Source organism: Amblyomma americanum, chromosome 11, assembly GCF_052857255.1.
Source record: "Amblyomma americanum isolate KBUSLIRL-KWMA chromosome 11, ASM5285725v1, whole genome shotgun sequence".
NCBI classification, from domain to species: domain Eukaryota; kingdom Metazoa; phylum Arthropoda; class Arachnida; order Ixodida; family Ixodidae; genus Amblyomma; species Amblyomma americanum.
In genome coordinates this window covers 5,851,936-5,863,816 of record NC_135507.1, presented here as the reverse complement: position 1 = coordinate 5,863,816, position 11,881 = coordinate 5,851,936, and the positions used below count along the sequence as shown (strand labels likewise).

Here is an 11,881-nt window from a genome sequence, read left to right as displayed (position 1 = left end):
AATGGGTATAACGAAAGAAACCCAATCTCTCAAGATGTAAGATAAATTCAGAAAATTAATATTCAGCTTGAACGAAGTAAAATTTTCCAAACATATACGAGTAGCAGAAGTACTTGCTGTTGGGCTAGCTGGTTCATCTTAAAGTTGAATGGCGCAAAGGAACAAACACAGGAAGACATAGACAGAAAGAGCTGTAGTCATTACGAGTCGACAATACACGAGTAGTCATTTTTATTTCAAACAAAAAGAAGGTGTGCAAAAATTCCGCATATGAACCAGATTTTAAGTACCTCCTCTATTTCAGATACGGCATCATAAAAATTAGGAAATTCAGTGGTGTCGTTAATTTTTTTTCCTTAATATAAATGATTTAATTTATTTCGCTGCAAAGTACTGGACTGTCCGGTTCGGAGAAAGAATGGGGTTAACGCTTTTAAAATAACATCTGAAAATGAGCAGGGCTGCTTGTAACCGCAGGGTGCTTAGGTTCGCGCTAATACGGTAACCGGCCGCTCCTCGCTGCGTGTTCGCCTTGAATCATATTTGCCGTAGCGCTGTTCGCTGACGTATTCGCTGTTGCGTATTCATCCAAAGCAGCGGCATCCCGCAAACTGCCTCGTTATAAACAGTCTGGCGGGACGCCAGAACCACCTCCACCTCGACGCTGAGTCAACGGCGAGACACGCCGTTCTCGTGCAAAGCGGCCGCGGCCACTCCTAAAAACAAAAACAAAACAGCGACAATATTTCAACCCAGCAAGAACCAGCAAATAAATCACAAGGCACTTACTTGTGACTTAGGACGACAGCCAATGCGCTTTCGAAAAAGTGCTTAACTCGTATTACGCAGGAAACAGGCTGTGTATACTGGTGTCCAGGAGATATGATACTTTCTATAGAGAGCTGAAAGGGAAACTATAGTCGTCCTTTCAGTTCGCTAGAGAGATTCGTATCTCATCGAGTACTGCACAAACCACATTTTCTGACGTATACACTCCTCAAAGCACGAGTCAAAATTACAGCTGCCAGACAGGCAGGGGGCATGCTTTGACAGCAGCTGACTACAAAAGCTAACCATCCCTGGAAAAACAAGCTGAGATTTCATCGGATGTTACAGCCTTGGTAAAAAATCTTCAAACCAGATGGTCTTCTTTTGAGCCGTACATAGTGATGCCCATATTAATTATGGCACCCCCAAAGACCAAGAGGTGTTAAAAAGTCAGCAAGAATGGTTTCCTCGCCATAACGTGATTAAAACTTCGGGGTGCTGTTCGTGTTACACTGTCCCACTGCTGAAAAACAAACGATGCGGCCCGAGCGCTTTTGGCTAAGGATGTACTACTCACTGGCTACATTGGCAGGCGGCAGAATAAATTTAAATTTTGCTATTTATTTATCGTGCCCAGCTTATCTAGACTTCGCCGACTAGAGCCATATGCCGCCGGTGACGAACCCGCGTAACTCATGGGGGGGTGTTTTTAACTTGCAATTCTGACAATACGAGGGAATCCCGAGATATATTGAGTGAACGTGGTGATTATCACGGCGAACTCTTCCTCCTCGCCGCAAAACCTGAGCTACAAAATGCTTCTTGCGTTCACACCAATTACCTTCGAAAGATACAGAAAAACAGAATGTACTAAACATTAGAAATTTCCGCGACGGTTTTGGGATTTCAGCGCAACTCTGCTCGTAGAGGGAATCGCACAAACTAAGAGCGTTTGTCCAAATTTTCTGGGTTTGTGTATGCGCCAGTGTACGGGCGCACTGTTTTCGTCGTTTTTAGACGTTGAAACATTGTTCTAGTTTGCTAAATTTTATTCACATTGGAAGTTTCCAAATAGATCTACGGCTGTTAGTTTCAGCAATGTAAGCCTCGGTAGCGAAGACGTGTTGTTGAGTTAGTAGTAGTGGTTTATTAAAGTAATAATAAAAGGGATGGAAAAGATTTTTGCTGCCCCCGGCATCTGCCATCGATATACTGAAGCACCTGAACTGGGGCAGCGGAAATAAAGGATAGCAAGCAGAATGGAGAAATGAAATGAAAGAGGTGACGGGACAGGAAGAGAGGATACGGGCCAGAGGTAATATACACAAACTATTTACACAATAAGAAATGTGTACAGGTTGCGCGCGTGATTAGTTCATGACGAAGTTCAACGTGGCGAATTGGACGTGCTGGTACATATACTTCACGTGAAAGGGACCGATAGCTGTGATGTTTCTTTTTTTTTTTTGTCGTGTTACTTTCTGACTTGCCTAGATGCCTAATGCTGCTCCCCTCACAACGTCATCGCCTTCTCGACCAACCAGCGGCTTTTGTGACTAACGCACAGCGCACAATCACGTAGGGTGCCTCGATGTGCGCCTCCCCGTGCCGGCATCGAGGCACCCTACACCGCATGATGTACAGTGGCGCGATGGGCAAGTTATGTTGACGTCACAAAGCCACGTGACGTCTCTCGACAAAGCCGAACCGGGGGTGTAAAATTCGTAAGACTCCGATGCACGGCACGGCCGTCGAAAATCCCCAAGCTTTACAGCGTCTTCCGGGGCGAGCGCTTATCGCTTCCATCTTCCGACATCAGCGACTTTAGTGACACAAATTTAAATTGAAAATTACTTTTTGAAGAAAGGAAATAACGCAGTAACTGTCTCACACATCTCAGCGGACACCCAAACCACGCCGTAAGGGAAGAGATAAAGGAGGAGTGAAAGAAGAAAGGAAGGAAGAGGTTCCTTATATAGTAGGGGTCTCCCGGTAAATTTCGACCACCTCGGTGTCTAACGGGCACTGACATAGCCCAGCACACGGGCGCTAGGACGCGAAATCGCGTGATATTAATTCTGGTGCTGTCGCATTAAAATTGATTTTGAAGAACGGAAAGACGCCTTAACCGTCTCACTTATCGGTGGACACCTGGACAGCGCCATGGAGCTAGGAACGCATTAAGGAGGGAGTGAAAGGAGGAGGTGCCGTACTGGAGGGCTCCGGAATAATGTTGACCAGCTGGGTGTTCTTTTGACGCGCACTGACATCGCACGCGCAGTAGGGCGCCTTTTGCAGTTCGCCTATATCGAAACGCGGCAGCCGCAGCGGGGATTGAACCCGAGTCTTTGGATTCAATCCCAACCTCTCATCTACAACATTCTTTGACAAAAATTTTGAGTATTGGAAAACTGCAAGGTACTGGTGTAGATTTATTAAGGGTAATGGTCCGTTTTTTCGATATGCAGCAAAATCGTTCTTTTATAGTGTTTCCATCGCTTGCATCGAGCACGTAAGACTGCCATAAAAAACCCGCTGGGAACGCTTTTGACGATAGCAAAAACGTTAATAGCAAAAAAAATTCAAGCCTGCCGACGGGAGATCTGCGGATATATTGACTGTTATTAAGTAAAATCTTACGATATGAAAAAAAACTGCGCTCATAAACTCTAACCCATCCAAAAAGACGTTCGTGCAGAATTGTTGGGTATGGAGCCAACCTGGCTGGTGCGATCGAAAAGAGGGGAACGCTGTTTCGTTGACGCTGTTTATTTGGCTGCTGTCGAGGGCTCCGATGGGGCGCCGGTGCATGATACACTGCGCTTTTTCTTTGTGCATTGTTCTTGTTTCTCACGCTTTTGTCATTGCCGAAACAAGACCGTTATTTATCGTCTTGCAAGTTCAATGCTTTGTTGCCCTCATAGCTTTTCTTGCTGTGATGATGGCGCTACACTGTTTTCTGCATTGTGTACCAGTACCGATTGTGGGCGCTGAAAATAAAAATCCGAGTTTATTTACTCAATAAATGACTGTTAGTCACAGCGGTCTGTCGCAGAAGAATGAGGTCGGATGTTTAGCCTTACCGGCCTTTCAGTCCGGACCTCGCATCATCTAGATCTAACTTGCGCCTGTTTTCAAAGATGAAGCAGCAATATCCGAAGCACACGTGTACGCCCTTCGTGTCCTATCAAGAGGTCACAAATAAAGAGCGCCTTTCGGGCCGCCAATAGTCGCTTGCATTCTTTGACTACGCCATGCAGAGACTAGCGTACATGTGGCGGAAGTATACAGCCCCGTCGGTACGACCTATTATTTAAAAGCCATTCGCACTTGAGAAAAAGGAAACTCCAAACTTTCATTCTGTTGTATAGCATCTTTACCATAGTAAAGCGTTACAGGTTTTGCACTTCCAACGCAAAACTTTACAGCCTAGAACCCTTGTAATACAAGAGGGCCGTTCAATACCATTTTAAGCCTGGCAAAGTGAGACCTTTTGGATCAAAAAAACACATCAAACCAGCTTCCCTCCCCTTCTTTGTCGAGCTCCTGGCAACAGTTTTCGCCTGCAGCTGTTTGAGGTTGTTTATGTAACTGAACCAGCACTTGGACATATCAGGTCCCTGCTATTGTTGTTTTGGGTGCGTGTGCTTAGTGAGTAGAGCACCCTCCTTGCAAGCGGAACTTGGCCCATCGAATGTAGCAATTTAGGAAAGTGCGCGATTATTGGCTCGGCTGACTGCAGCGACCCTCCTAAAGCGTTTTCGCTTTTTGCAGGGCTTTGCTATATTTCGCACCGAGCCTTACTTCAAAAATTTACATGCGATTCAGCCGCGTGCATGATACCACTGCTGCTTGCGCCCCCCCCCCCCCCCCCACCCCGTTTTTTTTACACTTTGCCCTCTATTACTCACACAGTATTCTAAAATAACCGTTCCAAGCCACAAAACACGCTGTTTATCCCGCTGTAAGCCAATGAACATACGCGGAAAAGCACATGACGAGACTTCACAGGTGAGTGACGAATACGCTGCCTTTTTCAACGACGTCATAATTTTGGTGCCTCTGAAGAACTAAACTGCTGTGACAAAATGATAACTATTGGAACTCTTTTTAACGCCTTTCGACTTTTGCACTGGTATACAGCGCATTAGTAATTTACAGATATTGCAGATAGCATGAAAACACCTAAGTGCGCTTAATAGCCACCGAAAAGTTCAGTTTTATTTTCTGATACTGCGATACTTTTCACAACCCACTTCAGTTTGGTTTGTTTTATGGGGGTTTAACGTCCCAACAACTCAGGCTGTGAGGGACGCCGTAGTGAAGGGCTCCGGAAATTTCGACCACCTGGGGTTCTTTAACGTGCACTGACATCGCACAGTACACGGGCCTCTAGAATTTCGCCTCCATCGAAATTCGACCGCCGCGGCCGGGATCGAACCCGCATCTTTCGGACCAGCAGCCGAGCGCCATAACCACTCAGTCACCGCGGCGGCTACAACCACTTCGGATCAAGGCGACTGAAAGAACCGATCGTCAAAGCTGGCTTCTTTGCGAAACAGCTTCGCCGCGTGGTGAAAACAGCACCAAGGTTACGAGATCGTGAGAGCTGGTAGAGGGGTCGGAGTCGGAGATAGGCCATTCCTGCACCACGTAGTGTTCAGCGAACCTCGACTGTAGTACTTATCACAGGTGCATGAAGCAAATTTAAGTCTGTGTACACCTCTTGCGCGGTTTTAACCCAGGCAAATCACTCCACAACCCAAGATGTTCTGAACGTATAAGAATGAAATATTCGTCTCTATTGGTTTTCATGACACGATTTAGTTTCCGTTGCCTTCACATATCATTCCTTTTTTTTTTCATCGTAACAATCACTTGATACCAATATACATGCACTCCACAGGAAGCATTTCTGTTTGAAATATAAATGTGCTTACTTCTTGCATAATGCATCACCGAATGAGTGATTGAAAGTTTATGGCAGAAGATATGTAACATGTTACAAAAGGAAATATTGAACAATAATGTGACTACGTCTGTTATTTCCTTCCCAACCGGGGACAAAGAGTAATGCTAGTAGAACATTGTTCAAGCAAGGACACAAAAACCACGGCTAAACACGGTGAGCTGTACGCACAGTGAAGAGCTATTTACATCCGCACACCACGAGAGGCATCCGACATTCAAATAAGTCCACCCATTTCGCTGAACGAAGGACTGGCTACTTTAGTCATCGCGGCAGCAAGTCGCACTGTTCCCAATGCAGCCAGGTGTACTGGGAAACCGAGAACACAGCCGGAATGTCCACCAAAAATACAGCTCGGCCGCCTCGAGACAATCACACCGATCCAGGGACTTCTAGGGCGCCCGCCAGACGAGGAAGACATATCTGGAGGACAGCAAACAGTGCAGAGCGTTGCTGTTCTCACGTGAATAATGGCTGCCATTCCGATCAGTCGCGTGAGGGCGGCGGTCATCAGCAGCTGAGTGATTTTTTGCCTGATTGCGGAAGAAAGGTCTGTCTGAAAAGAAACGGGGAACTCGCCGTGAGAACTTGTTCACGCAGCGTCGGATGCTCATGCGTCTGAAGCGTGGTCACGCTGTGGTACGGGAAAAACGGCTTATAGAGTTCCATTCGTATACTATGGTGCAGTGTTTCTTAAGACTCGTTATTTTGTTGAGCAGACAAGGGTAGGGAAATGAGGGGCTCATTATGACGCACACTTCAAGGCAGCCAACAGTCAACGAAACCAAAGAAAGGGTAGGTGAATGCTAATATGCTTTTTTAAATATGTAGTGCCGATCAATGAAAAATTAGTAATGCAATAATTTTATGGTTGAAAGATAGGTGATTGACAGCAGAGAAAAAAAGAACTAGCGGCAGACATTCATGTTCGGCGCTATGAACGTAGGTGGCGGTGGTGAGCATACTCAGTGTTTGGTTACACATAACATAAATACCCCCGAAAGCATACTGCAGAAGTAGAAGAAGAAGAGTAAATTAAAGATCAATACCGAGTCGGTTTAGAGAGCGAAGTAGTTGTTTTGCGAGGGGGAAACGTGGAGAACGTGGGAAGCATGGCAGAAACGTGAAGGCCAACGAAAAGGGTTCAGCTTAAGTTAAGGACGATGCAGCGAGCCATGGAAAGAAAAATGATAGGTGTAACGTTAGGAGACCGGAAGCGGGCAGATTGTGTGAGGGAACAAACGCGGGTTAATAACATCCTACGAAATCAAGAGGCAGAAATTGGCTTGGGCAGGGCATGTAATGCGAAGGCAAGATAACCGCTGGTCCTTAAGGGTAACGGAGTGGATTCCAGGAGTACGCAAGCGTAGCAGGCGGCTACAGAAGGTTAGGTGGGCGGATAAGATTTAAAAAGTTCGCAGGTATATGGTGGGCACAGCTGACAAAGGACAGGGTTAATTGGAGAGACATGGGAGAGGCCTTTGCCCTGCAGTCGGTGAAGTCAGGCTGATGATGAAGATGATGATGACGTAATGACAACTGTTGCCACCCTGCCTGCCTGCCTGCCTGCCGCTTTGGCGCTGTGGGCTGGGCACATTTATCTTTATTGCCAGCCTTCTTGTCTGTGTCTGTCTTTATCTGCACGTCCGTCCGCCTGTCTGTCTAGAGTATGTGCAGCTTTCCCGCTGCATCATTTTGTTCGTTTTATTTATTTGAACGTCATGAGCAGCAATGGCATAGAGACATCATGCCTACCCAAAATTAATCCCCCTCCACCCTCCCGCCTTCTCTTCTCCAGCCTACTGTGTATAACCTGGCGCGGTCCCTGTCTGCGTCTGTGACTGCTATTCGGGTGGCCGATGGAATACATGTCTTATGTAGGATGGAAGCGGATGCCATGATACCTTCGGTCCCTGCCACTGCCAGGCTGGTGAGTCCGCGTCCCGGGTCGCCGAGTGCACAGGCCCGGTCACTTCTTTCTCGGTTCGGGCGGCCCGACCGACGTGGTCTCGGTCTCTTCGTCCTCTTCCTCGTCCTCTTCCTTCTTCATGCGCTCCCGCATCGCCCTGACGGCCTGGAACTCGTTGTAGTGCATCTTGCGCTTCTTCTCGAACTGGCGCTGGCGCTCTGCGCGCGCGAATCACAAAGGTGTAGAATGAGACTGTCGGAGGGAGGGGCAAACCAAGCATGTTTCTAATGCGAGAAATGGATTTGCACCTCTGCCAGCTGCAATTACCTGGCACGCTTAGCGGTTATTCATGGCATGGCAGGGCTTGAATGAAGATGTGCTCCTAAATATTTTGGGTACAGTGTATTAACCAAAAGAGTCAGACACATCACTTAGAAGCAGAAAGCCAGGACTCAAGTAAAACTTGTTGCTGGTCTAGTTGGTGCATTTTCTTCGGTAACAAGTTAGCGCAACATACGACGAATAGCAGCGTGTCGTCCTCCCTGCCTCTCTGGTGTTCGTCCTATGTTGCGCTAACATGTTACCAAATAAAACCGGCCAAATAAAACCGGAAGTTTGGTTCCAAGAGTCTCAGCTTGCTGCGGAAGAAGGCGCATGTTCATGCATTTACATTTTGAGGTCAAAAATTCTCAAAATCTCAAAACGTTTTCCTTTAAAGGGCAACTGCCCGGCTTTCTGAGAATTCCGCGTTATTCAAGGATTCAAATCTATGCAGCCTGTAGGTAAAGCATGCAAAGTGGTTTTGCGCTAGCATTTAAAACAGCGATGCAATCGACTGAATTTTAGGCTTCTCCTCTAAGCACAAAAGCAGTGAGAAGAAGCTTAATGTAACGTCACAGAAATTTAGAGTTGAAAATTGGTTTTTTGGGAAAGGAAGTGGCTCAGTCTGTCTCACATCTCGGCGGACACCTGAGCCGCGCCGTAATAAAAGGGATAAAGGAGGGAGTGAAAGTGCCGTAGTGGAGGGCTCCGGGATTAATTCGACCACCTGGGGATCTTTAACGTACACTGACATCGCACAGCACACGGGCGCCTTTTCGTTTCGCCTCTACCGAAACGCGGCCGCCGCGGTCCGGGTTCGAACCCAGGTACTCCGAATCAGTAGCCGAGCACTCCAACCACTGAGCCACCGTGGCGGGTAAGGTTTCAAATATCCCCTGCCGTCAAGCACACCCTTCCGTGCATCGTTCGATGCTGCCAAATAATGCTGAGCAGGATTGCCTTCATTGGCGTTTTTTTTTCCTTCAAAGCAGGCGTTTATGCGTTGAAAAGGTGCCGGCATCGTCGATGACGTCACCATGCGTCCCCCACTTGGCGCTGTGCGCTGCAGAGAAGCTTGAAGGCCATCGCGATTTTAATCGGTGATTATACGTCACCATCTCAAATGCTAGCCCAAAACGACTTTGCATGCTTTGTCTGCAAGTTTCAACCATTCTACCCCGTTAAGTTGGCCTATTTCTAGAACCTATGCGGTTTCCCTTCAAAGAGCTCCTCTTGGCTCAAAACTGGCGGCGTTCACTTTAAGGCCAGAGAGGACCGCGTGCAGACCTCTTTCCGCTTCCGTAAGGCCTTCGTCCTCCCTCTTGATCCGGGTGGCCTTCGGAACTCCCTGGCGGGCGGCTTCTATTCTGCACAAGAGACGCAACAAAGAACACACGGGAACATAAGAGTTGTACTTTCTCTGAACACAGCGTTTCATTCATGACAATCATGACTATCATGTCACACGTGTGTGTGTGCGGCTCATGGAAGATGGAAAGTTTTGGGAAGACCCTCGCTATTCGAGCTGCATGACAAAAAGTGAGCCAGAAGTCACGTGTTTTCGCAAGGAGTACGGCAGTCTTTGGACGATGGTGCAGCCAACAGTAACGTTGGGCGCAGCGATGTCGTCATCATCATCATCATCATTCATTTTCCCTTAAAGGCCCCAATGGGGCATTACATAAGGGGGGCGGCATCATCGGCGCGCCTGCCAGTCGCCGGCGTCCAGGTGCGGAAGGAGATTGTCTGCTGTGCGTGTGCAAGTGCGCTAAAACGGCGGCCATCTAGCGCAGGGGAGCCCTCGGGTTCGGCTTCAAAATATGTGACGTAACGACCTCTCCTAAGTTCTCTCCTTCTTCCATGGTGCGACTGGTGAGGCAATATTCCAGTAGTATTGGAAAAATCAACGCAATATGACCTATCAAAGTTATCTTTTGTTAAGGAAGGTGGCTAGAACCACGAAAACGTTGAATCTTCCACGTTGTTTTCACTGTCACGCCAGCGAAGATGGAGGCAGAGGGCAGTGGAGAGTGCAGGCACACGCGTTCGTATGTTTCGGTCGCCATTATTGCTAGGGTGATCATCACCGCCCCCCCCCCCCCCCCCCCCATAGGTAATCATTCCATAATTCAGTATTTGGGTGCGCCTACTCGTGACCCGTCTTAAACTGCAAATACGGTTAACTCTACCGGAAGGACAAACGTACGACCTCGCCAGACAAGCTCCGTCAGAACGGGTGAATCATGTGGTAAAGGCGGTTTACTTTTCTGCCAAGACCTGAGCGCTGACGGGGCCCTGGTCGTGGGACATGTCGTAGCTGTAGGGCGTCTTGGGCTCGTCTACCTTCATCAGGCCGTAGTCCTTGCCGACGGGATGAAAGGTCGCCTTAATGTTCTCTTCGTTCCACTTGAGACCTCCGTCAGGCGGCGCCGGCGTAGTCCTGAAGGTTATGGCCGAGATATCATCATCAGTAGGGAGAAGGGACAGAAAAAACAGATTCCATTACGCGCCATTAGCTTTCACCTTTGACGGTCATACATGGCTAGGTGCGCTTGAGCGCGCAATGTAACGTGCTTTTTTTTATCCACGGCATCTCGAATGAGAGAAAGAGGTGGTGGCATTTAACGGATATGGAGAGAGGCGGAAGTATGAAATGATGACGAGACGGGCGAGTTGGTGACAGATTCTAATTAAACAACGCGATAAAAGTAGACAGAATCAAGGACTAAAGACGATCATGTCCCTTTCATTTTATCTATATCGCTCGCGTTCTTTTGTTACAGACGTAAAACGGTCTGTGCTACGCTGCCTCCACAAAGTCAAAACAACGACAGCAAGTTCTCAAAATCGAAATGAGCTCAAATTTTGAGCTTTCAAAGTGCTCGATCGATTGTGGTCTCCCAGTTCTAGGTGCCGGTAAACAAAGTGATGCCACAGCTCGCAACGGGCCTAGAAGTGAAAGCATATAGCTACACATTAGACCATCTGCCCGTTACGATGTAGACAGACTAGTTTCCTGTTTTTCTTATGATGTCGGCAAGTGCATGCACTCACGGTCTGGAGCCCGCGGCCTTGGAGGCCCGCAGGATGCCCCTGGCGCTGGCGGTGGACGCGCTTTTCTTGAGCATCGCAGACGACAGCTTGCCAGGCGGGTGGTCAGAGGGCTTTCCAGGCGGGGGGCCCTTGGACGAGCCCGCCGCGCCTCCGCCGCCCCCTTTGGCAGAATTTGGCATGCTCCGACCGGCGGCCGGGGGGCCGCCAGCGCATCGTCTTCCTCCTTCGTTTGCGCGTGGACCGAAGCAGGCAATAGAGCAGTTGCTGTTGTTCGCCTTTCACAAGATGGCACATACCCACACTGGAGGATCGGCCATGAAGCGGGAGGCAGAGGTTGCTATTCACCTGTACTCGTTAAAGGCAAAATAAAAGCACGCGAGAGTGCAACACGGATGGATTCTACCTTAAGAAGGGCATGGAATGAAAAGGGATAAGAGTTTGCGTGTAAAAAAAGGAAGAGGCATTACAAAGAATAATTAAGTCGAAATACAAGAATGTAAAATTTAGCAAGGCAGTCGATGATATTCTAGCAAGAAATTTTGTACAGTGGTACAAACCGATCTGTGGCTGAACCTAAGTGTGGTGGCACCAAATTGTAGCAAGGTTGGGCTGCTAAAACAAAGGCTAAGATGCTGCAAGGGCTCCTCCAGCAACCTTATTCTCAAAGGGGTGAAACGGCGACAACTGAGCCAAAAATAGAGCATTTGCGCAATCAAGCTTGCCGTGGTCCTCGCTGCTTATCAGGACTAGGAAAGCAGGCTTGACTTGGAGAAACTTTATTGTTCTAAAAAATAAATGCGGTGCGATTACTGGTCCCCGAAAGGAGGGCGACCTCTCCCAACTTGTGCGCAAGCTTGACA

General features: G+C 48.0%; 1 protein-coding gene across 7 annotated transcripts; it reads right to left on the bottom strand.

Annotated features, from left to right (window-relative positions):
- Nucleotides 1-369: 369 nt before the first annotated feature.
- On the bottom strand, nucleotides 370-11,254 carry LOC144110033 (protein phosphatase inhibitor 2-like). Of its 7 annotated transcripts, none has more exons than XM_077642837.1 (5): nucleotides 11,022-11,254; nucleotides 10,231-10,407; nucleotides 9,255-9,329; nucleotides 7,642-7,864; nucleotides 370-716 (listed from the first exon to the last, which is right to left on the bottom strand). In XM_077642837.1, the coding sequence occupies exons 1-5, from the start codon at nucleotides 11,198-11,200 to the stop codon at nucleotides 585-587; spliced, it is 786 nt and encodes a 261-aa protein (XP_077498963.1). In that variant the 5' UTR covers nucleotides 11,201-11,254; the 3' UTR covers nucleotides 370-584. The 7 variants fall into 7 exon arrangements, with proteins under 7 accessions (XP_077498963.1, XP_077498967.1, XP_077498961.1 ...); XM_077642841.1 differs by having other exon boundaries at nucleotides 659-716; nucleotides 9,255-9,334; XM_077642835.1 differs by lacking the exon at nucleotides 370-716 and adding an exon at nucleotides 5,571-6,293.
- Nucleotides 11,255-11,881: the final 627 nt, after the last annotated feature.